The following is a 26,461-nucleotide window of genomic DNA, read 5'->3' as shown; positions in this document are numbered from 1 at the left end:
CACCGCTCCTCAGTCTCTTACATAGTAAAAATGTGTATTTCCTCTCTACACCGCTCCTCAGTCTCTTACATAGTAAAGATGTGTATTTCCTCTCTACACCGCTCAAAAGTCTCTTACATAGTGAACATGTGTATTTCCTCTCTACACCGCTGCTCAGTCTCTTACATAGTGAAGATATCTGTTTCCTCTCTACGCCGCTCCTCAGTCTCTTACACAGTAAACATGTGTGTTTCCTCTCTACGCCGCTCCTCAGTCTCTTACATAGTAAACATGTGTATTTCCTCTCTACACCGCTCCTCAGTCTCTTACATAGTAAAGATGTGTATTTCCTCTCTACACCGCTCCTCAGTCTCTTAACTAGTAAACATGTGTGTTTCCTCTCTACGCCGCTCCTCATTCTCTTACATAGTAAAAATGTGTGTTTCCTCTCTACGCCGCTCCTCAGTCTCTTACATAGTAAACATGTGTATTTCCTCTCTACACCGCTCCTCAGTCTCTTACACAGTAAACATGTGTATTTCCTCTCTACACCGCTCCTCAGTCTCTTACACAGTAAACATGTGTATTTCCTCTCTACACCGCTCCTCAGTCTCTTACATAGTAAAGATGTGTATTTCCTCTCTACACCGCTCAAAAGTCTCTTACTTAGTAAAGATGTGTATTTCCTCTCTACACCGCTCCTCAGTCTCTTACATAGTAAACATGTGTATTTCCTCTCTACACCGCTCCTCAGTCTCATACATAGTAAACATGTGTATTTCCTCTCTACACCGCTCCTCAGTCTCTTACATAGTAAAGATGTGTATTCCGTCTCTACACCGCTCCTCAGTCTCTTACATAGTAAACATGTGTTTCCTCTCTACACCGCTCCTCAGTCTCTTACATAGTAAACATGTGTATTTCCTCTCTACACCGCTCCTCAGTCTCTTACATAGTAAACATGTGTATTTCCTCTCTACACCGCTCCTCAGTCTCTTACATAGTAAAGATGTGTATTTCCTCTCTACACCGCTCCACAGTCTCTTACACAGTAAAGATGTGTATTTCCTCTCTACACCGCTCCTCAGTCTCTTACATAGTAAAGATGTGTATTTCCTCTCTACACCGCTCCACAGTCTCTTACACAGTAAACATGTGTATTTCCTCTCTACACCGCTCCTCAGTCTCTTACATAGTAAACATGTGTATTTCCTCTCTACACCGCTCCTCAGTCTCTTAGTAAAGATGTGTATTTCCTCTCTACACCGCTCCTCAGTCTCTTACATAGTAAAGATGTGTATTTCGTCTCTACACCGCTCCACAGTCTCTTACATAGTAAACATGTGTATTTCCTCTCAAAACCGCTCCTCAGTCTCTTACATAGTAAACATGTGTATTTCCTCTCTACACCGCTCCTCAGTCTCTTAAATAGTAAAGATGTGTATTTCCTCTCTACGCCGCTCCTCAGTCTCTTACATAGTAAACATGTGTTTCCTCTCTACGCCGCTCCTAAGTCTCTTACATAGTAAACGTGTATTTCCTCTCTGCTCCGCTCCTCAGTCTCTTACATAGTAAACATGTGTTTTTCCTCTCTACACCGCTCCACAGTCTCTTACATAGTAAAGATGTGTATTTCCTCTCTACACCGCTCCTCAGTCTCTTACATAGTAAAGATGTGTATTTCCTCTCTACAGCGCTCCACAGTCACTTACATAGTAAAGATGTGTATTTCCTTTCTACGCCGCTCCTCAGTCTCTTACATAGTAAATATGTGTATTTCCTCTCTACGCCGCTCCTCAGTCTCTTACATAATAAACATGTTTGTTTCCTCTCTACGCCGCTCCTCAGTCTCTTACATAGTAAACATGTGTATTTCCTCTCTACGCCGCTCCTCAGTCTCTTACATAGTAAATATGTGTATTTCGTCTCTACACCGCTCCTCAGTCTCTTACATAGTAAAGATGTGTATTTCCTCTCTACACCGCTCCTCAGTCTCTTACATAGTAAAGATGTGTATTTCCTCTCTACGCCGCTCCTCAGTCTCTTACATAGTAAACATGTGTATTTCCTCTCTACACCGCTCCTCAGTCTCTTACATAGTAAGCATGTGTATTTCCTCTCTACACCGCTCCTCAGTCTCTTACATAGTAAACATGTGTATTTCCTCTCTACACCGCTCCTCAGTCTCTTAGTAAAGATGTGTATTTCCTCTCTACACCGCTCCTCAGTCTCTTACATAGTAAAGATGTGTATTTCGTCTCTACACCGCTCCTCAGTCTCTTACATAGTAAACATGTGTATTTCCTCTCTACACCGCTCCTCAGTCTCTTACATAGTAAACATGTGTATTTCCTCTCAACACCGCTCCTCAGTCTCTTAAATAGTAAAGATGTGTATTTCCTCTCTACGCCGCTCCTCAGTCTCTTACATAGTAAACATGTGTATTTCCTCTCTACACCGCTCCTCAGTCTCTTACATAGTAAAGATGTGTATTTCCTCTCTACACCGCTCCACAGTCTCTTTCATAGTAAACATGTGTATTTCCTCTCAACACCGCTCCTCAGTCTCTTACATAGTAAACATGTGTATTTCCTCTCTGCTCCGCTCCTCAGTCTCTTACATAGTAAAGATGTGTATTTCCTCTCTACAGCGCTCCTCAGTCTCTTACATAGTAAAGATGTGTATTTCCTCTCTACGCCGCTCCTGAGTCTCTTCCATAGTAAACATGTGTATTTCCTCTCTACACCGCTCCTCAGTCTCTTACATAGTAAACATGTGTGTTTCCTCTCTACACCGCTCCTCAGTCTCTTACATAGTAAACGTGTGTATTTCCTCTCTACACCGCTCCGCAGTCTCTTACATAGTAAACGTGTGTATTTCCTCTCTACACCGCTCCTCAGTCTCTTACATAGTAAACATGTGTATTTCCTCTCTACACCACTCCTCAGTCTCTTAGTAAAGATGTGTATTTCCTCTCTACACCGCTCCTCAGTCTCTTACATAGTAAAGATGTGTATTCCGTCTCTACACCGCTCCTCAGTCTCTTACATAGTAAACATGTGTAATTCCTCTCTAAACCGCTCCTCAGTCTCTTAAATAGTAAAGATGTGTATTTCCTCTCTACGCCGCTCCTCAGTCTCTTACATAGTAAACATGTGTATTTCCTCTGTACACCGCTCAACAGTCTCTTACATAGTAAAGATGTGTATTTCCTTTCTACACCGCTCCTCAGTCTCTTACATAGTAAAGATGTGTATTTCCTCTCTACACCGCTCCACAGTCTCTTACACAGTAAAGATGTGTATTTCCTCTCTACACCGCTCCTCAGTCTCTTACATAGTAAAGATGTGTATTTCCTCTCTACACCGCTCCACAGTCACTTACATAGTAAAGATGTGTATTTCCTCTCTACACCGCTCCTCAGTCTCTTACATAGTAAACATGTGTATTTCCTCTCTACGCCGCTCCTCAGTCTCACATAGTAAAGATCTGTATTTCCTCTCTACACCGCTCCTCGGTCTCTTACATAGTAAACATGTGTATTTCCTCTCTACACCGCTCCTCAGACTCTTACATAGTAAACATGTGTATTTCCTCTCTACGCTGCTCCAGTCTCTTACATAGTAAGCATGTGTGTTTCCTCTCTACACCGCTCCTCAGTCTCTTACATAGTAAAGATGTGTATTTCCTCTCTACACCGCTCCTCAGTCTCTTACATAGTAAAGATGTGTATTTCCTCTCTACACCGCTCAAAAGTCTCTTACATAGTGAACATGTGTATTTCCTCTCTACACCGCTGCTCAGTCTCTTACATAGTGAAGATGTCTGTTTCCTCTCTACGCCGCTCCTCAGTCTCTTACACAGTAAACATGTGTGTTTCCTCTCTACGCCGCGCCTCAGTCTCTTACATAGTAAACATGTGTGTTTCCTCTCTACACCGCTCCTCAGTCTCTTAACTAGTAAACATGTGTTTCCTCTCTACGCCGCTCCTCATTCTCTTACATAGTAAACATGTGTGTTTCCTCTCTACGCCGCTCCTCAGTGTCTTACATAGTAAACATGTGTATTTCCTCTCTACACCGCTCCTCAGTCTCTTACACAGTAAACATGTGTATTTCCTCTCTACACCGCTCCTCAGTCTCTTACACAGTAAACATGTGTATTTCCTCTCTACACCGCTCCTCAGTCTCATACATAGTAATGATGTGTATTTCCTCTCTACACCGCTCCTCAGTCTCTTAAATAGTAAAGATGTGTATTTCCTCTCTACGCCGCTCCTCAGTCTCTTACATAGTAAACATGTGTTTCCTCTCTACGCCGCTCCTAAGTCTCTTACATAGTAAACATGTGTATTTCCTCTCTGCTCCGCTCCTCAGTCTCTTACATAGTAAAGATGTCTTTTTCCTCTCTACACCGCTCCACAGTCTCTTACATAGTAAAGATGTGTATTTCCTCTCTACACCGCTCCTCAGTCTCTTACATAGTAAAGATGTGTATTTCGTCTCTACACCGCTCCTCAGTCTCTTACATAGTAAACATGTGTATTTCCTTTCTACGACGCTCCTCAGTCTCTTACATAGTAAACATGTGTATTTCCTCTCTACGCCGCTCCTCAGTCTCTTACATAGTAAACATGTGTTTCCTCTCTACGCCGCTCCTCAGTCTCTTACATAGTAAACATGTGTATTTCCTCTCTACGCCGCCCCTCAGTCTCTTACATAGTAAACGTGTGTATTTCCTCTCTACGCCGCTCCTGAGTCTCTTCCATAGCAAACGTGTGTATTTCCTCTCTACACCGCTCCTCAGTCTCTTACATAGTAAACATGTGTATTTCCTCTCTACACCGCTCCTCAGTCTCTTACATAGTAAACATGTGTATTTCCTCTCTACACCGCTCCTCAGTCTCTTACATAGTAAACATGTGTATTTCCACACCGCTCCTCAGTCTCTTAGTAAAGATGTGTATTTCCTCTCTACACCGCTCCTCAGTCTCTTACATAGTAAAGATGTGTATTTCCTCTCTACACCGCTCCTCAGTCTCTTACATAGTAAACATGTGTATTTCCTCTCTACACCGCTCCTCAGTCTCTTACATAGTAAAGATGTGTATTTCGTCTCTACACCGCTCCACAGTCTCTTACATAGTAAACATGTGTATTTCCTCTCAAAACCGCTCCTCAGTCTCTTACATAGTAAACATGTGTATTTCCTCTCTACACCGCTCCTCAGTCTCTTAAATAGTAAAGATGTGTATTTCCTCTCTACGCCGCTCCTCAGTCTCTTACATAGTAAACATGTGTTTCCTCTCTACGCCGCTCCTAAGTCTCTTACATAGTAAACATGTGTATTTCCTCTCTGCTCCGCTCCTCAGTCTCTTACATAGTAAAGATGTGTTTTTCCTCTCTACACCGCTCCACAGTCTCTTACATAGTAAAGATGTGTATTTCCTCTCTACACCGCTCCTCAGTCTCTTACATAGTAAAGATGTGTATTTCCTCTCTACAGCGCTCCACAGTCACTTACATAGTAAAGATGTGTATTTCCTTTCTACGCCGCTCCGCAGTCTCTTACATAGTAAACATGTGTATTTTCTCTCTAAACCGCTCCTCAGTCTCTTAAATAGTAAAGATGTGTATTTCCTCTCTACGCCGCTCCTCAGTCTCTTACATAGTAAACATGTGTATTTCCTCTGTACACCGCTCCTCAGTCTCTTACATAGTAAACATGTGTATTTCCTCTCTACACCGCTCCTCAGTCTCTTACATAGTAAAGATGTGTATTTCCTCTCTACACCGCTCCACAGTCTCTTACACAGTAAAGATGTGTATTTCCTCTCTACACCGCTCCTCAGTCTCTTACATAGTAAAGATGTGTATTTCCTCTCTACACCGCTCCACAGTCACTTACATAGTAAAGATGTGTATTTCCTCTCTACACCGCTCCTCAGTCTCTTACATAGTAAACATGTGTATTTCCTCTCTACGCCGCTCCTCAGTCTCACATAGTAAAGATCTGTATTTCCTCTCTACACCGCTCCTCGGTCTCTTACATAGTAAACATGTGTATTTCCTCTCTACACCGCTCCTCAGACTCTTACATAGTAAACATGTGTATTTCCTCTCTACGCTGCTCCAGTCTCTTACATAGTAAACATGTGTGTTTCCTCTCTACACCGCTCCTCAGTCTCTTACATAGTAAAGATGTGTATTTCCTCTCTACACCGCTCCTCAGTCTCTTACATAGTAAACATGTGTATTTCCTCTCTACACCGCTCCTCAGTCTCTTACATAGTGAACATGTGTATTTCCTCTCTACACCGCTGCTCAGTCTCTTACATAGTGAAGATGTCTGTTTCCTCTCTACGCCGCTCCTCAGTCTCTTACACAGTAAACATGTGTGTTTCCTCTCTACGCCGCTCCTCAGTCTCTTACACAGTAAACATGTGTATTTCCTCTCTACACCGCTCCTCAGTCTCTTACATAGTAATGATGTGTATTTCCTCTCTACACCGCTCCTCAGTCTCTTAAATAGTAAAGATGTGTATTTCCTCTCTACGCCGCTCCTCAGTCTCTTACATAGTAAACATGTGTTTCCTCTCTACGCCGCTCCTCAGTCTCTTACATAGTAAACATGTGTATTTCCTCTCTGCTCCGCTCCTCAGTCTCTTACATAGTAAAGATGTCTTTTTCCTCTCTACACCGCTCCACAGTCTCTTACATAGTAAAGATGTGTATTTCCTCTCTACACCGCTCCTCAGTCTCTTACATAGTAAAGATGTGTATTTCCTCTCTACACCGCTCCACAGTCACTTACATAGTAAACATGTGTATTTCCTTTCTACGACGCTCCTCAGTCTCTTACATAGTAAACATGTGTTTCCTCTCTACGCCGCTCCTCAGTCTCTTACATAGTAAACATGTGTATTTCCTCTCTACGCCGCCCCTCAGTCTCTTACATAGTAAACGTGTGTATTTCCTCTCTACGCCGCTCCTGAGTCTCTTCCATAGCAAACGTGTGTATTTCCTCTCTACACCGCTCCTCAGTCTCTTACATAGTAAACATGTGTATTTCCTCTCTACACCGCTCCTCAGTCTCTTACATAGTAAACATGTGTATTTCCTCTCTACACCGCTCCTCAGTCTCTTACATAGTAAACATGTGTATTTCCTCTCTACACCGCTCCTCAGTCTCTTACATAGTAAACATGTGTATTTCCTCTCTACACCGCTCCTCAGTCTCTTAGTAAAGATGTGTATTTCCTCTCTACACCGCTCCTCAGTCTCTTACATAGTAAAGATGTGTATTTCGTCTCTACACCGCTCCACAGTCTCTTACATAGTAAACATGTGTATTTCCTCTCTACACCGCTCCTCAGTCTCTTACATAGTAAACATGTGTATTTCCTCTCTACACCGCTCCTCAGTCTCTTACATAGTAAAGATGTGTTTTTCCTCTCTACACCGCTCCACAGTCTCTTACATTGTAAAGATGTGTATTTCCTCTCTACACCGCTCCTCAGTCTCTTACATAGTAAAGATGTGTATTTCCTCTCTACACCGCTCCACAGTCTCTTAGTAAAGATGTGTATTTCCTCTCTACACCGCTCCTCAGTCTCTTACATAGTAAAGATGTGTATTTCGTCTCTACACCGCTCCACAGTCTCTTTCATAGTAAACATGTGTATTTCCTCTCAACACCGCTCCTCAGTCTCTTACATAGTAAACGTGTATTTCCTCTCTGCTCCGCTCCTCAGTCTCTTACATAGTAAAGATGTGTATTTCCTCTCTACAGCGCTCCTCAGTCTCTTACATAGTAAAGATGTGTATTTCCTCTCTACGCCGCTCCTGAGTCTCTTCCATAGTAAACATGTGTATTTCCTCTCTACACCGCTCCTCAGTCTCTTACATAGTAAACATGTGTGTTTCCTCTCTACACCGCTCCTCAGTCTCTTAAATAGTAAAGATGTGTATTTCCTCTCTACACCGCTCCTCAGTCTCTTACATAGTAAACATGTGTGTTTCCTCTCTACACCGCTCCTCAGTCTCTTACATAGTAAAGATGTGTATTCCGTCTCTACACCGCTCCACACTCTCTTACATAGTAAACATGTGTATTGCCTCTCAACACCGCTCCTCAGTCTCTTACATAGTAAACATGTGTATTTCCTCTCTAAACCGCTCCTCAGTCTCTTAAATAGTAAAGATGTGTATTTCCTCTCTACGCCGCTCCTGAGTCTCTTACATAGTAAACATGTGTTCCCTCTGTACACCGCTCCTCAGTCTCTTACACAGTAAACATGTGTATTTCCTCTCTACACCGCTCCTCAGTCTCTTACATAGTAAACATGTGTGTTTCCTCTCTACACCGCTCCACAGTCACTTACATAGTAAACATGTGTATTTCCTTTCTACGACGCTCCTCAGTCTCTTACATAGTAAACATGTGTATTTCCTCTCTACGCCGCTCCTCAGTCTCTTACATAGTAAACATGTTTCCTCTCTACGCCGCTCCTCAGTCTCTTACATAGTAAACATGTGTATTTCCTCTCTACGCCGCCCCTCAGTCTCTTACATAGTAAACGTGTGTATTTCCTCTCTACGCCGCTCCTGAGTCTCTTCCATAGCAAACGTGTGTATTTCCTCTCTACACCGCTCCTCAGTCTCTTACATAGTAAACATGTGTATTTCCTCTCTACACCGCTCCTCAGTCTCTTACATAGTAAACATGTGTATTTCCTCTCTACACCGCTCCTCAGTCTCTTACATAGTAAACATGTGTATTTCCTCTCTACACCGCTCCTCAGTCTCTTACATAGTAAACATGTGTATTTCCTCTCTACACCGCTCCTCAGTCTCTTAGTAAAGATGTGTATTTCCTCTCTACACCGCTCCTCAGTCTCTTACATAGTAAAGATGTGTATTTCGTCTCTACACCGCTCCACAGTCTCTTACATAGTAAACATGTGTATTTCCTCTCTACACCGCTCCTCAGTCTCTTACATAGTAAACATGTGTATTTCCTCTCTACACCGCTCCTCAGTCTCTTACATAGTAAAGATGTGTTTTTCCTCTCTACACCGCTCCACAGTCTCTTACATTGTAAAGATGTGTATTTCCTCTCTACACCGCTCCTCAGTCTCTTACATAGTAAAGATGTGTATTTCCTCTCTACACCGCTCCACAGTCTCTTAGTAAAGATGTGTATTTCCTCTCTACACCGCTCCTCAGTCTCTTACATAGTAAAGATGTGTATTTCGTCTCTACACCGCTCCACAGTCTCTTTCATAGTAAACATGTGTATTTCCTCTCAACACCGCTCCTCAGTCTCTTACATAGTAAACATGTGTATTTCCTCTCTGCTCCGCTCCTCAGTCTCTTACATAGTAAAGATGTGTATTTCCTCTCTACAGCGCTCCTCAGTCTCTTACATAGTAAAGATGTGTATTTCCTCTCTACGCCGCTCCTGAGTCTCTTCCATAGTAAACATGTGTATTTCCTCTCTACACCGCTCCTCAGTCTCTTACATAGTAAACATGTGTGTTTCCTCTCTACACCGCTCCTCAGTCTCTTAAATAGTAAAGATGTGTGTTTCCTCTCTACACCGCTCCTCAGTCTCTTACATAGTAAACATGTGTGTTTCCTCTCTACACCGCTCCTCAGTCTCTTACATAGTAAAGATGTGTATTCCGTCTCTACACCGCTCCACACTCTCTTACATAGTAAACATGTGTATTGCCTCTCAACACCGCTCCTCAGTCTCTTACATAGTAAACATGTGTATTTCCTCTCTAAACCGCTCCTCAGTCTCTTAAATAGTAAAGATGTGTATTTCCTCTCTACGCCGCTCCTCAGTCTCTTACATAGTAAACATGTGTTTCCTCTGTACACCGCTCCTCAGTCTCTTACACAGTAAACATGTGTATTTCCTCTCTACACCGCTCCTCAGTCTCTTACATAGTAAACATGTGTGTTTCCTCTCTACACCGCTCCTCAGTCTCTTACATAGTAAACATGTGTATTTCCTGTCTACGCCGCTCCTCAGTCTCTTACATAGTAAACATGTGTATTTCCTCTCTACGCCGCTCCTCAGTCTCTTACATAGTAAAGATGTGTATTTCCTCTCTACACCGCTCCTCAGTCTCTTACATAGTAAAGATGTGTATTTCCTCTCTACACCGCTCCTCAGTCTCTTACATAGTAAAGATGTGTATTTCCTCTCTACACCGCTCCTCAGTCTCTTACATAGTAAAGATGTGTATTTCTTCTCTACACCGCTCCTCAGTCTCTTACATAGTAAACATGTGTATTTCCTCTCTACGCCGCTCCACAGTCACTTACATAGTAAACATGTGTATTTCCTCTCTACGCCGCTCCACAGTCTCTTCCATACTAAACGTGTGTATTTCCTCTCTGCACCGCTCCGCAGTCTCTTACATAGTAAACGTGTGTATTTCCTCTCTACACCGCTCCGCAGTCTCTTACATAGTAAACGTGTGTATTTCCTCTAAACGCCGCTCCTCAGTCTCTTACATAGTAAACATGTGTGTTTCCTCTCTACGCCGCTCCTCAGTCTCTTACACAGTAAACATGTGTATTTCCTCTCTACGCTGCTCCTCAGTCTCTTACATAGTAAACATGTGTATTTCCTCTGTACACCGCTCCTCAGTCTCTTACATAGTAAACATGTGTATTTCCTCTCTACACCGCTCCTCAGTCTCTTACATAGTAAAGATGTGTATTTCCTCTCTACACCGCTCCTCAGTCTCTTACATAGTAAAGATGTGTATTTCCTTCTCTACACCGCTCAAAAGTCTCTTACATAGTAAACATGTGTATTTCCTCTCAACACCGCTCCTCAGTCTCTTACATAGTAAACATGTGTATTTCCTCTCTACGCCGCTCCTCAGTCTCACATAGTAAAGATGTGTATTTCCTCTCTACACCGCTCCTCAGTCTCTTACATAGTAAACATGTGTATTTCCTGTCTACGCCGCTCCTGTCTCTTACATAGTAAACATGTGTATTTCCTCTCTATGCCGCTCCTCAGTCTCTTACATAGTAAAGATGTGTATTTCCTCTCTACACCGCTCCTCAGTCTCTTACATAGTAAAGATGTGTATTTCCTCTCTACACCGCTCCTCAGTCTCTTACATAGTAAACATGTGTATTTCTTCTCTACACCGCTCCTCAGTCTCTTACATAGTAAACATGTGTATCTCCTCTCTACGCCGCTCCACAGTCACTTACATAGTAAACATGTGTATTTCCTCTCTACACCGCTCCTCAGTCTCTTACATAGTAAAGTTGTGTATTTCCTCTCTACACCGCTCCACAGTCTCTTAGTAAAGATGTGTATTTCCTCTCTACACCGCTCCTCAGTCTCTTACATAGTAAACATGTGTATTTCCTCTCTACACCGCTCCTCAGTCTCTTACATAGTAAACATGTGTATTTCCTCTCCACACCACTCCTCAGTCTCTTAGTAAAGATGTGTATTTCCTCTCTACACCGCTCCTCAGTCTCTTACATAGTAAAGATGTGTATTCCGTCTCTACACCGCTCCTCAGTCTCTTAAATAGTAAACATGTGTGTTTCCTCTCTACGCCGCTCCTCAGTCTCTTACATAGTAAACATGTGTATTTCCTCTCTACGCCGCTCCTCAGTCTCTTACATAGTAAACATGTGTATTTCGTCTCTACACCGCTCCTCAGTCTCTTACATAGTAAACATGTGTATTTCGTCTCTAAACCGCTCCTCAGTCTCTTAAATAGTAAAGATGTGTATTTCCTCTCTACACCGCTCCTCAGTCTCTTACATAGTAAAGATGTGTATTTCCTCTCTACACCGCTCCACAGTCACTTACATAGTAAAGATGTGTATTTCCTCTCTACACCGCTCCTCAGTCTCTTACATAGTAAACATGTGTATTTCCTCTCTACGCCGCTCCTCAGTCTCACATAGTAAAGATCTGTATTTCCTCTCTACACCGCTCCTCGGTCTCTTATATAGTAAACACGTGTATTTCCTCTCTACGCTGCTCCAGTCTCTTACATAGTAAACATGTGTGTTTCCTCTCTACACCGCTCCTCAGTCTCTTACATAGTAAAGATGTGTATTTCCTCTCTACACCGCTCCACAGTCTCTTACATAGTAAAGATGTGTATTTCCTCTCTACACCGCTCCTCAGTCTCTTACATAGTGAACATGTGTATTTCCTCTCTACACCGCTGCTCAGTCTCTTACATAGTGAAGATGTCTGTTTCCTCTCTACGCCGCTCCTCAGTCTCTTACACAGTAAACATGTGTGTTTCCTCTCTACGCCGCTCCTCAGTCTCTTACATAGTAAACATGTGTATTTCCTCTCTACACCGCTCCTCAGTCTCTTACATAGTAAAGATGTGTATTTCCTCGCTACACCGCTCCTCAGTCTCTTAACTAGAAAACATGTGTGTTTCCTCTCTACGCCGCTCCTCATTCTCTTACATAGTAAACATGTGTGTTTCCTCTCTACACCGCTCCTCAGTCTCTTACATAGTAAACATGTGTATTTCCTCTCTACACCGCTCCTCAGTCTCTTACACAGTAAACATGTGTATTTCCTCTCTACACCGCTCCTCAGTCTCTTACACAGTAAACATGTGTATTTCCTCTCTACACCGCTCCTCAGTCTCTTACATAGTAATGATGTGTATTTCCTCTCTACACCGCTCCTCAGTCTCTTACATAGTAAAGATGTGTATTTCCTCTCTACACCGCTCCACAGTCTCTTACATAGTAAAGATGTGTATTTCCTCTCTACACCGCTCCTCAGTCTCTTACATAGTAAAGATGTGTATTTCCTCTCTACACCGCTCCACAGTCACTTACATAGTAAAGATGTGTATTTCCTCTCTACACCGCTCCTCAGTCTCTTACATAGTAAACATGTGTATTTCCTCTCTACGCCGCTCCTCAGTCTCACATAGTAAAGATCTGTATTTCCTCTCTACACCGCTCCTCGGTCTCTTACATAGTAAACATGTGTATTTCCGCTCTACGCTGCTCCAGTCTCTTACATAGTAAACATGTGTGTTTCCTCTCTACACCGCTCCTCAGTCTCTTACATAGTAAAGATGTGTATTTCCTCTCTACACCGCTCCTCAGTCTCTTACATAGTAAAGATGTGTATTTCCTCTCTTCACCGCTCAAAAGTCTCTTACATAGTGAACATGTGTATTTCCTCTCTACACCGCTCCTCAGTCTCTTACATAGTGAAGATGTCTGTTTCCTCTCTACGCCGCTCCTCAGTCTCTTACACAGTAAACATGTGTGTTTCCTCTCTACGCCGCTCCTCAGTCTCTTACATAGTAAACATGTGTATTTCCTCTCTACACCGCTCCTCAGTCTCTTACATAGTAAAGATGTGTATTTCCTCGCTACACCGCTCCTCAGTCTCTTAACTAGTAAACATGTGTGTTTCCTCTCTACGCCGCTCCTCATTCTCTTACATAGTAAACATGTGTGTTTCCTCTCTACGCCGCTCCTCAGTCTCTTACACAGTAAACATGTGTATTTCCTCTCTACACCGCTCCTCAGTCTCTTACATAGTAATGATGTGTATTTCCTCTCTACACCGCTCCTCAGTCTCTTACATAGTAAAGATGTGTATTTCCTCTCTACGCCGCTCCTCAGTCTCTTACATAGTAAACATGTGTTTCCTCTCTACGCCGCTCCTAAGTCTCTTACATAGTAAACATGTGTATTTCCTCTCTGCTCCGCTCCTCAGTCTCTTACATAGTAAAGATGTCTTTTTCCTCTCTACACCGCTCCTCAGTCTCTTACATAGTAAAGATGTGTATTTCGTCTCTACACCGCTCCACAGTCACTTACATAGTAAACATGTGTATTTCCTTTCTACGCCGCTCCTCAGTCTCTTACATAGTAAACATGTGTATTTCCTCTCTACGCCGCTCCTCAGTCTCTTACATAGTAAACATGTGTTTCCTCTAAACGCCGCTCCTCAGTCTCTTACATAGTAAACATGTGTATTTCCTCTCTACGCCGCCCCTCAGTCTCTTACATAGTAAACATGTGTTTCCTCTCTACGCCGCTCCTCAGTCTCTTACATAGTAAAGATGTGTTTCCTCTCTACGCCGCTCCTGAGTCTCTTCCATAGTAAACGTGTGTATTTCCTCTCTACGCCGCTCCTGAGTCTCTTCCATAGTAAACGTGTGTATTTCCTCTCTACACCGCTCCTCAGTCTCTTACATAGTAAACATGTGTATTTCCTCTCTACACCACTCCTCAGTCTCTTACATAGTAAACATGTGTATTTCCTCTCTACACCGCTCCTCAGTCTCTTACATAGTAAACATGTGTATTTCCTCTCTACACCGCTCCTCAGTCTCTTACATAGTAAACATGTGTATTTCCTCTCTACACCGCTCCTCAGTCTCTTAGTAAAGATGTGTATTTCCTCTCTACACCGCTCCTCAGTCTCTTACATAGTAAAGATGTGTATTTCGTCTCTACACCGCTCCACAGTCTCTTACATAGTAAACATGTGTATTTCCTCTCAACACCGCTCCTCAGTCTCTTACATAGTAAACATGTGTATTTCCTCTCTACACCGCTCCTCAGTCTCTTAAATAGTAAAGATGTGTATTTCCTCTCTACGCCGCTCCTCAGTCTCTTACATAGTAAAGATGTGTTTCCTCTCTACGCCGCTCCTAAGTCTCTTACATAGTAAACATGTGTATTTCCTCTCTGCTCCGCTCCTCAGTCTCTTACATAGTAAAGATATGTTTTTCCTCTCTACACCGCTCCACAGTCTCTTACATAGTAAAGATGTGTATTTCCTCTCTACACCGCTCCTCAGTCTCTTACATAGTAAAGATGTGTATTTCCTCTCTACAGCGCTCCACAGTCACTTACATAGTAAAGATGTGTATTTCCTTTCTACGCCGCTCCTCAGTCTCTTACATAGTAAACATGTGTATTTCCTCTCTGCGCCGCTCCTCAGTCTCTTACATAATAAACATGTTTGTTTCCTCTCTACGCCGCTCCTCAGTCTCTTACATAGTAAACATGTGTATTTCCTCTCTACGCCGCTCCTCAGTCTCTTACATAGTAAACATGTGTATTTCGTCTCTACACCGCTCCTCAGTCTCTTACATAGTAAAGATGTGTATTTCCTCTCTACACCACTCCTCAGTCTCTTACATAGTAAAGATGTGTATTTCCTCTCTACGCCGCTCCTCAGTCTCTTACATAGTAAACATGTGTATTTCCTCTCTACACCGCTCCTCAGTCTCTTACATAGTAAGCATGTGTATTTCCTCTCTACACCGCTCCTCAGTCTCTTACATAGTAAAGATGTGTATTTCCTCTCTACACCGCTCCTCAGTCTCTTAGTAAAGATGTGTATTTCCTCTCTACACCGCTCCTCAGTCTCTTACATAGTAAAGATGTGTATTTCGTCTCTACACCGCTCCACGGTCTCTTACATAGTAAACATGTGTATTTCCTCTCAACACCGCTCCTCAGTCTCTTACATAGTAAACATGTGTATTTCCTCTCTACACCGCTCCTCAGTCTCTTAAATAGTAAAGATGTGTATTTCCTCTCTACGCCGCTCCTCAGTCTCTTACATAGTAAACATGTGTTTCCTCTCTACACCGCTCCTCAGTCTCTTACATAGTAAAGATGTGTTTTTCCTCTCTACACCGCTCCACAGTCTCTTACATAGTAAAGATGTGTATTTCCTCTCTACACCGCTCCTCAGTCTCTTACATAGTAAAGATGTGTATTTCCTCTCTACACCGCTCCACAGTCTCTTAGTAAAGATGTGTATATCCTCTCTACACCGCTCCTCAGTCTCTTACATAGTAAAGATGTGTATTTCGTCTCTACAACGCTCCACAGTCTCTTTCATAGTAAACATGTGTATTTCCTCTCAACACCGCTCCTCAGTCTCTTACATAGTAAACATGTGTATTTCCTCTCTGCTCCGCTCCTCAGTCTCTTACATAGTAAAGATGTGTATTTCCTCTCTACAGCGCTCCTCAGTCTCTTACATAGTAAAGATGTGTATTTCCTCTCTACGCCGCTCCTGAGTCTCTTCCATAGTAAACATGTGTATTTCCTCTCTACACCGCTCCTCAGTCTCTTACATAGTAAACATGTGTATTTCCTCTCTACACCGCTCCTCAGTCTCTTACATAGTAAACATGTGTATTTCCTCTCTACACCGCTCCTCAGTCTCTTAGTAAAGATGTGTATTTCCTCTCTACACCGCTCCTCAGTCTCTTACATAGTAAAGATGTGTATTCCGTCTCTACACCGCTCCACACTCTCTTACATAGTAAACATGTGTATTTCCTCTCAACACCGCTCCTCAGTCTCTTACATAGTAAACATGTGTATTTCCTCTCTAAACCGCTCCTCAGTCTCTTAAATAGTAAAGATGTGTATTTCCTCTCTACGCCGCTCCTCAGTCTCTTACATAGTAAACATGTGTTCCCTCTGTACACCGCTCCTCAGTCTCTTACATAGTAAACATGTGTATTTCCTCTCTACACCGCTCCTCAGTCTCTTACATAGTAAAGATGTGTTTTTCCTCTCTACACCGCTCCACAGTCTCTTACATAGTAAAGATGTGTATTTCCTCTCTACACCGCTCCTCAGTCTCTTACATAGTAAAGATGTGTATTTCCTCTCTACACCGCTCCACAGTCACTTACATAGTAAAGATGTGTATTTCCTTTCTACGCCGCTCCTCAGTCTCTTACATAGTAAACGTGTATTTCTTCTCTACGCCGCTCCTCAGTCTCTTACATAGTAAACATGTGTGTTTCCTCTCTACGCAATTCCACAGTCTCTTACATAGTAAACATGTGTATTTCCTCTCTACACCGCTCCTCAGTCTCTTACATAGTAAACATGTGTATTTCCTCTCTCCGCCGCTCCACAGTCACTTATATAGTAAACATGTGTATTTCCTCTCTACGCCGCTCCTCAGTCTCTTCCATAGTAAACGTGTGTATTTCCTCTCAACACCGCTCCTCAGTCTCTTACATAGTAAACATGTGTATTTCCTCTCTACACCGCTCCTCAGTCTCTTACATAGTAAACATGTGTATTTCCTGTCTACGCCGCTCCTCAGTCTCTTACATTGTAAACATGTGTATTTCCTCTCTACGCCGCTCCTCAGTCTCTTACATAGTAAAGATGTGTATTTCCTCTCTACACCGCTCCTCAGTCTCTTACATAGTAAAGATGTGTATTTCCTCTCTACACCGCTCCTCAGTCTCTTACATAGTAAAGATGTGTATTTCCTCTCTACACCGCTCCTCAGTCTCTTACATAGTAAAGATGTGTATTTCTTCTCTACACCGCTCCTCAGTCTCTTACATAGTAAACATGTGTATTTCCTCTCTACGCCGCTCCACAGTCACTTACATAGTAAACATGTGTATTTCCTCTCTACGCCGCTCCACAGTCTCTTCCATACTAAACGTGTGTATTTCCTCTCTGCACCGCTCCTCAGTCTCTTACATAGTAAACATGTGTATTTCCTCTCTACATCGCTCCTCAGTCTCTTACATAGTAAACGTGTCTATTTCCTCTCTACACCGCTCCGCAGTCTCTTACATAATAAACGTGTGTATTTCCTCTAAACGCCGCTCCTCAGTCTCTTACATAGTAAACATGTGTATTTCCTCTCTACGCCGCTCCTCAGTCTCTTACATAGTAAACATGTGTGTTTCCTCTCTACACCGCTCCTCAGTCTCTTACATAGTAAAGATGTGTATTTCCTCTCTACACCGCTCCTCAGTCTCTTACATAGTAAAGATGTGTATTTCCTTCTCTACACCGCTCAAAAGTCTCTTACATAGTAAACATGTGTATTTCCTCTCAACACCGCTCCTCAGTCTCTTACATAGTAAACATGTGTATTTCCTCTCTACGCCGCTCCTCAGTCTCACATAGTAAAGATGTGTATTTCCTCTCTACATCGCTCCTCAGTCTCTTACATAGTAAACATGTGTATTTCCTGTCTACGCCGCTCCTCAGTCTCTTACATAGTAAACATGTGTATTTCCTCTCTATGCCGCTCCTCAGTCTCTTACATAGTAAAGATGTGTATTTCCTCTCTACACCGCTCCTCAGTCTCTTACATAGTAAAGATGTGTATTTCCTCTCTACACCGCTCCTCAGTCTCTTACATAGTAAACATGTGTATTTCTTCTCTACACCGCTCCTCAGTCTCTTACATAGTAAACATGTGTATCTCCTCTCTACGCCGCTCCACAGTCTCTTCCATACTAAACGTGTGTATTTCCTCTCTACACCGCTCCTCAGTCTCTTACATAGTAAACGTGTGTATTTCCTCTAAACGCCGCTCCTCAGTCTCTTACATAGTAAACATGTGTGTTTCCTCTCTACGCCGCTCCACAGTCACTTACATAGTAAACATGTGTATTTCCTCTCTACGCCGCTCCACAATCTCTTCCATACTAAACGTGTGTATTTCCTCTCTACACCGCTCCTCAGTCTCTTACATAGTAAACGTGTGTATTTCCTCTAAACGCCGCTCCTCAGTCTCTTACATAGTAAACATGTGTTTCCTCTCTACGCCGCTCCACAGTCTCTTCCATACTAAACATGTGTATTTCCTCTCTACGCCGCTCCTTAGTCTCTTACATAGTAAACATGTGTGTTTCCTCTCTACACCGCTCCTCAGTCTCTTACATAGTAAAGATGTGTATTTCCTCTCTACACCGCTCCTCAGTCTCTTACATAGTAAACATGTGTATTTCCTCTCTACGCCGCTCCTCAGTCTCACATAGTAAAGATGTGTATTTCCTCTCTACACCGCTCCTCAGACTCTTACATAGTAAACATGTGTATTTCCTCTCTACACCGCTCCTCAGTCTCTTACATAGTAAAGATGTGTATTTCCTCTCCACACCGCTCCTCAGTCTCTTACATAGTAAAGATGTGTATTTCCTCTCAACACCGCTCCTCAGTCTCTTACATAGTAAACATGTGTATTTCCTCTCTACGCCGCTCCTCAGTCTCTTACATAGTAAACATGTGTGTTTCCTCTCTACGCTGCTCCTCAGTCTCTTACATAGTAAACATGTGTGTTTCCTCTCTACACCGCTCCTCAGTCTCTTACATAGTAAACATGTGTATTTCCTCCAAACGCCGCTCCTCAGTCTCTTACATAGTAAACATGTGTATTTCCTATCTACACCGCTCCAGTCTCTTACATAGTAAACATGTGTATTTCCTCTCAACACCGCTCCTCAGTCTCTTGCATAGTAAACATGTGTATTTCCTCTCTACGCCGCTCCTCAGTCTCTTACATAGTAAACATGTGTATTTCCTCTCTACACCGCTCCTCAGTCTCTTACACAGTAAACATGTGTATTTCCTCTCTACACCGCTCCTCAGTCTCTTACACAGTAAACATGTGTATTTCCTCTCTACACCGCTCCTCAGTCTCTTACATAGTAATGATGTGTATTTCCTCTCTACACTGCTCCTCAGTCTCTTATATAGTAAACATGTGTATTTCCTCTCTACACCGCTCCTCAGTCTCTTACATAGTAAAGATGTGTATTTCCTCTCTACACCGCTCCTCAGTCTCTTACACAGTAAACATGTGTATTTCCTCTCTACACCGCTCCTCAGTCTCTTACACAGTAAACATGTGTATTTCCTCTCTACACCGCTCCTCAGTCTCTTACATAGTAATGATGTGTATTTCCTCTCTACACTGCTCCTCATTCTCTTACATAGTAAACATGTGTATTTCCTCCAAACGCCGCTCCTCAGTCTCTTACATAGTAAACATGTGTATTTCCTCTCTACACCGCTCCTCAGTCTCTTACATAGTAAAGATGTGTATTTCCTCTCTACACCGCTCCTCAGTCTCTTACATAGTAAAGATGTGTATTTCCTCTCTACACCGCTCCTCAGTCTCTTACATAGTAAAGATGTGTATTTCCTCTCTACGTCGCTCCACAGTCACTTACATAGTAAACATGTGTATTTCCTCTCTACGCCGCTCCACAGTCTCTTCCATAGTAAACGTCTGTATTTCCTCTCTGCACCGCTCCTCAGTCTCTTACATAGTAAACATGTGTATTTCCTCTCTACACCGCTCCTCAGTCTCTTACATAGTAAACGTGTGTATTTCCTCTCTACACCGCTCTTCAGTCTCTTACATAGTAAACATGTGTATTTCCTCTCTACGCCGCTCCTAAGTCTCTTACATAGTAAACATGTGTATTTCCTCTCTACACCGCTCCTCATTCTCTTACATAGTAAACATGTGTATTTCCTCCAAACGCCGCTCCTCAGTCTCTTACATAGTAAACATGTGTATTTCCTATCTACACCGCTCCACAGTCTCTTACATAGTAAACATGTGTATTTTCTCTCAACACCGCTCCTCAGTCTCTTGCATAGTAAACATGTGTATTTCCTCTCTACGCTGCTCCTCAGTCTCTTACATAGTAAACATGTGTATTTCCTCTCTACGCTGCTCCACAGTCTCTTACATAGTAAACATGTGTGTTTCCTCTCTACACCGCTCCTCAGTCTCTTACATAGTAAAGATGTGTATTTCCTCTCTACACCGCTCCTCAGTCTCTTACATAGTAAACATGTGTATTTCCTATCTACACCGCTCCACAGTCTCTTACATAGTAAACATGTGTATTTTCTCTCAACACCGCTCTTCAGTCTCTTACATAGTAAACATGTGTATTTCCTCTCTACACCGCTCCTCAGTCTCTTACATAGTAAACATGTGTATTTCCTCTCTACGCCGCTCCTCAGTCTCACATAGTAAAGATGTGTATTTCCTCTCTACACCGCTCCTCAGTCTCTTACATAGTAAACATGTGTATTTCCTCTCTACACCGCTCCTCATTCTCTTACATAGTAAACATGTGTATTTCCTCTCTACACCGCTCCTCAGTCTCTTCCATAGTAAAGATGTGTATTTCCTCTCTACACCGCTCCTCAGTCTCTTACATAGTAAAGATGTGTATTTCGTCTTTACACCGCTCCACAGTCTCTTACATAGTAAAGATGTGTATTTCCTCTCTACACCGCTCCTCAGTCTCTTACATAGTAAAGATGTGTATTTCCTCTCTACGCCGCTCCTCAGTCTCTTACATAGTAAAGATGTGTATTTCCTCTCTACGCCGCTCCTCAGTCTCTTACATAGTAAACGTGTAAAAACCTTTGTGTTCGTAGCGTTGCTCTGAAAAAATGAAAAACCTTGGAATCTGGTTTTCTTTGTTACCCAGGCACACACACACACCCATAATCATACTACTCACAGAAATGATTGAAATTACCCATGCAAACAAAAAGATGAATTCCCCTCCTTTCTCCATATCTGCTTTCACAACCAGACACACGCTGGCCATGCTCACCTGTATGTGGCAAAGTGCAGTGAACCGCATCTCCCTTGAGGCACTACCGCAGACGGCCAGCAGGGGTCCCCGCGCCCTCTCCAGGGCGGACAGGCTCACGGCGGGCAGGCCTGAGCAGAGACTGAGAAACAGGTCAAGGGTGGCGGCCATGACTGGGGCGTGGGGGCTGAGCAGGGAGGGGTCCAACAGGGACAGGATGTCGAAAAGCTCTTCCTCCGACTGAGGCCGGTAGCGCTGGAGGACCTTCAGCACCTCACACTGACCCCACACATCACACTCCCCCAGCCTGTGAGGAGACCCAGAGAGGCGCTAGATAACTACACACAAGCTCCGTAAGTACCACCAGCGGGAAGGTGGCTACAGAGGCTGTTCCATAACTGGACGGTCCTGCTAACCACGATCAACGTCCAGCCGACCGTCCTCTTTACAGTGAAAGGATGTCACACCGCCACCAGCTCAAAAAGAAACAAAGCGGAGCCTCTGTCCCCTAAAGGGAACGATCACAAAAACAACACATTCAGAGTTTGATAGTTTATCATTCATCCATTATCCAAACTGCTTATCCTTACTCAGGGTCGCGGGGATGCTGGAGCCTATCCCAGCAGTCACTGGGCGGCAGGCGGGGAGACACCCTGGACGGGCCGCCAGGCCATCACAGGGCCCACACGCACATCAAATAAACCCATTAAATAAACCAATGAACAAACTCCTACAACAGAAAAACAAAAAACACTAATTTTCTCCTTTCTCAAGGCAACGTTGAGTTTTTTTCTCGTGATTATTAAAGTCATCTTCTTTTTTTCACTTATTACAGCCTCGGACCCCGGCTCAAACTCTGCCAATCTCTTAGGTGGGCTACAAAAGGTGGGCTAAATCGATCGGTCATCTCAGAGGACTCAGAGGTCTGCACACTAAAATTGTTCCCAAAAGCTCATTTACTGGCAACGTTTCGATCAGTCCGATCTTCGAAGAACTAACTGATCGAAACGCTGCCAGTAAATAAGATCTTGGGAACAAGAGATAGTTCAGAATCTATCAATAATAGAGAGTCAGATAGTTCAGAATCTATTAATAATCTGGCAGCACAAAACTCTGCTCAGAATATGATGCCGATGTTAACTTTTGGGCATCATTTAGTAAAGACAGGTATCATGTGGTGTTTAAGATACATCATATTCTAAGCAAACACTGATTTCCTAAGAAACCTCTGCTCATCTGCATTTGTTGCATCCATGGCACGATCAGCAAGTAGCAGCAGTCTGTCAGAAGGAACTGGGTCCCCATCCCCAACCAAATCAGCAGCTGCTAGTTCACTGGATTACAACTCTTTGTAAATGGACGGTTTGCTGTGCAGACAAAAGACTCACAACGCAGACAAACACAACCCATGTTTCCATTCAACTGCTGAGGTGAATTTTCTGAAAATCACAAAAGGGAAATGTGAACCAGTGTGTTTACATTTGCCAGTTTTAAGTGATACAACAAACTGCCAACGACGCACAGGACCAGGCCACCATAAAACACCCAGAAGAAAACTGTAGACGGACGGGTCGACAAATGTTGCCTTCAGATTTGAAAAACCTTTTCTTGCTGTCTGTACTGACACGGAGAATTTTCCACCTTATGCAAGGCTTAAAAAAAATAAACCTTAACCCTTTTACTCCCCAATTGTATCCGGCCAATTACCCCCCTCTTCTGAGCCGTCCCGGTCTCTGCTCCACCCCCTCTGCCGATCCGGGGAGGGCTGCAGACTACCGCATGCCTCCTCCCATACATGAGGAGTCGCCAGCCACTTCTTTTCACCTGACAGTGAGGAGTTTCACCAGGGGGACATAGCGCGTGGGAGGATCACGCTATTCCCCCCAGTCCCCCCCCCATAAAGGCACCCCGACCGACCAGAGGAGGCGCTAGTTCAGCAACCAGGACACATACCCACATGCAGCTTCCCACCCGCAGACATGGCCAATTGTGTCTGCAGAGACGCGGGGATTCGAATCGGAGAGCCCCGTGTTGGTATGTGATGGAATAGACCGCCACACTACCCAGACACCCCTGAGTTAAAACCTTTGTGCAATATTTAGAACTACTTTTTTCGATATCAGCCATTTTTTCTCTGTTTTCTCATTTGCAATGTCACAGTGAATCTTAAAAACACACTGATGGAAACATGGCTTGTGTAGTCCATATCATCATCACAATTCTTTGACCACCTTTTGAGGAGGTGATGCGCAATGGGTCTGTTAATGGCGACACCCCCTTCCTCCGTCAGTATTTCCTCCAGTGCTCGGAGACAGTTCACCATCACCACGGGGTCCGAGTCCCTCAGCAGGCTGTACAACTCATTCACCACCGTGGCATCTAAAAGACCAAAACAAAACCCAGCAGACATGTGAGCCCGCATTCACCCATGTCCCCCTAGACTTGTATGTAGCTGAGGGACTGGAGAGAATGGGGTGAAGGGGATTTTGATTCTTGGATGTGGGTTCTGCATCGCCTCCGGTGGCTGTTATAGTTGAAGAACAGCTGTTTTCAGTGTCTCTGTTTGGGATGTGGAGTCATTTCATCTGTCCTGAGCGCAGCTGTTCCACAATACACTCAATTATTCATATTTGTTTTCAGAGTAGACCTGAAGTCACCTGATGCATTTTCTTTTTTTCTACTATTTTCGGGGGGGGGGGGGCTCAGCTGGCAGGTGAATAATTGCTAAATATTGCATTCTCATCTTCGAAAGAAGCATTGGTGATACATGGAGTATCCCACATAATCAATGTCAACCGAACACAAAATCAGCTACAAATGGAGAATACACAAGAGGAAGGAGACAAAGAGCAGCGGAACTAAAAATCCAGCAACAATCTATCCACCCACCCATAAAGCCAGCCAGCGTACCTATGTCTGAGTTGGGCTGAAGATTGTGAAGTTTGGCCCAGCCCAGTACAGCTACCCGTCGCACACAAGCTGCTCTGTCCCTCAGGCCTGCTGTTAGAGGTTGCTCCACGTACTCTACCAAACTGGGTAACCTACAATGAACACACACACACACACACACACACACACACACACACACACAGAGTGAGCAATAGTTAATGATTTAATAGTTAATAATTTAATGATTTAAACCTTTGCTCTAACATCTCCTTAAATTATAAAATGGTGAATTTCTGGCATCTCAGTGTGGTGTGCAGCTGCCCTGTGGCTGATAAGAAAGCTCTGCAGAGAGTGATGAAGTCAGCACAGAAAACCGCTGGCACACAGCTGCCTTCACTTGAGGACATATACAGACCCCCGCTGCCTACGTCAGACCACAAGCATAATCAAGGATTCATCTCACCCAGGCAACCACCTTTTCACTGCTGCCCTCTAGGAGGCGCTATAGGTCTTTCAAGACTCGTACTTCCATACTTTTGAACAGTTTCTACCCAAGTGCCATTAAAGAACTGAACGCTGTTAACCAACTCTAAGGGTGCAGCAATATCGTGAAACTGTGCAGTAACAGCTGTACATTTGGCATGTGCAAAAACATATGCTGACTCAGGTTAGAACGATACACAGACTATTTATCTAGTGTCATAGAAATTAAACTTATTTTTACACTTACCCATACATTATATGTTGATTGTGCTGCAAATGCGTGTCTATTTGTGTTTGTATTTTGACTATTTGTATACATTTTATTTTATTATTTTGTACCACCGGAGAGTTGCACTTAATTTCGTTGTACTGCTGTGCAATGACAAATAAAGGCATTCATTCATTCATTCATAAGGCTAGAGAGCAGATGGGGGGGGGGGGGGTCCAACTCAGCACTTCAGAAAATAAACTGTTGCCGTAACAGACTTAAAAGACAACTGACTCCAGTTATGAATGTGCGGCGCGGTACCTAAGGTTGGTCATGTTTCTTAGTGCCAGGCTGCGGACCATAGGGTTTGGATCCTGGCAGTCTTTTCTCAGTGTGTTGATGACCAAAAGGGACAGCTCTGGGTTGACAGCCGCGTAGGAACACAGAAAGACATAAACCAGTTTCTTCTGGACCACATCCACTGTGGCACACGCTTTCACCATCTCACTAAACAGGCCTGACACATCCACACCCTGAGACATCGCCCTGAAAATAAAAAGAGAGACAGATGTGGGGTTGGGTGCAGGGATAAAAAAAAGGGACAATGAGAGAAAACAGAGGAGAGAAAAGGGGGTAGCGGGAGCATGAGGGACAGATAAGAGAGACAATAAGAGGTGTTGCATCCACATCTATCGTCTTCACATCCCTTGGTATTCCTTTGGAAGGGACAGAGTTCACCAGAGTATAAACGGTGGGAAAGAACCGCCTTCCAGAGCCCAGTTGCTGCGGTTGAACTAAACCCCTGTTCATGACGAAAGGTGCCGTGTGTAAACGTGATTATTCTACCTGATGACCTTGTGGATGGTGTTCCTGTAGCGGAGGCGGTCAGACTGGACATGAGGGTTGGACAGAGCTCTCCTCAGATCCCTCACCGTCTCCTCGCCGCCAAGGTACGGCATGGTGGCTTCAGTAAGGAACAGACATCACAGGGAACCACAAATCATAAACAACCGCCGTCTTACCAGATAACAAGGCTATCATATCTCTCTCTCTCACACTCTCTCTCTCTCTCTCTCGCTCTCTCTCTCTCTCCCTCTCTCTCTCTCTCTCTCTCTCCCCCTCTCTCTCTCTCGTTCTCTCTCTCACACACACACACACACACACACACAGTTCATCTGTTCTCAGATGAGAGATCAAGTGCTGGCAGACACGAGAGACAGAAGGACATGAAACGTGTTGAAGCCTAGCAAAGACTATCAGGCTTCTGTATGGAAGCTACAGCTGAACACCTTTTTCTTCACTGAGACGCAGGAGACACCCACATATATTAACGTGTTATTAGCGCTTGTTATTAGCTCTTATCTTATTAGCTACTATTAGTTCTTATGTTAGTAGCTTTTATGTTGCAGCTAGCTCACCTTGTGTTCTCAAAACATTTAGCGACAGCCGACTCCCTGTTTATAGTTGCGAAGCGAACTTCCGTATTT

General features: G+C 43.6%; 1 protein-coding gene across 2 annotated transcripts in view; it reads right to left on the bottom strand.

Moving 5' to 3' along the window:
* Positions 1-26,451, bottom strand: part of ap4b1 (adaptor related protein complex 4 subunit beta 1) — a 233,846-nt gene extending 207,395 nt beyond the window's left edge. For both annotated transcript variants that reach the window (XM_056274292.1, XM_056274293.1), the window contains exons 1-6: positions 26,393-26,451; positions 25,821-25,938; positions 25,296-25,520; positions 24,305-24,435; positions 23,626-23,773; positions 21,416-21,701 (exon numbers count right to left, since the gene is read on the bottom strand). In XM_056274292.1, coding sequence (XP_056130267.1) covers positions 21,416-21,701; positions 23,626-23,773; positions 24,305-24,435; positions 25,296-25,520; positions 25,821-25,933 — 903 coding nt within the window. In that variant the 5' untranslated portion in view covers positions 25,934-25,938; positions 26,393-26,451. The remainder of the gene's footprint in view (positions 1-21,415; positions 21,702-23,625; positions 23,774-24,304; positions 24,436-25,295; positions 25,521-25,820; positions 25,939-26,392) is intronic.
* Positions 26,452-26,461: the final 10 nt, after the last annotated feature.

The sequence above is a fragment of the Lampris incognitus genome, chromosome 2 (genome assembly GCF_029633865.1).
Source record: "Lampris incognitus isolate fLamInc1 chromosome 2, fLamInc1.hap2, whole genome shotgun sequence".
NCBI classification, from domain to species: domain Eukaryota; kingdom Metazoa; phylum Chordata; class Actinopteri; order Lampriformes; family Lampridae; genus Lampris; species Lampris incognitus.
This window is presented reverse-complemented; position numbering and strand designations above follow the sequence as displayed.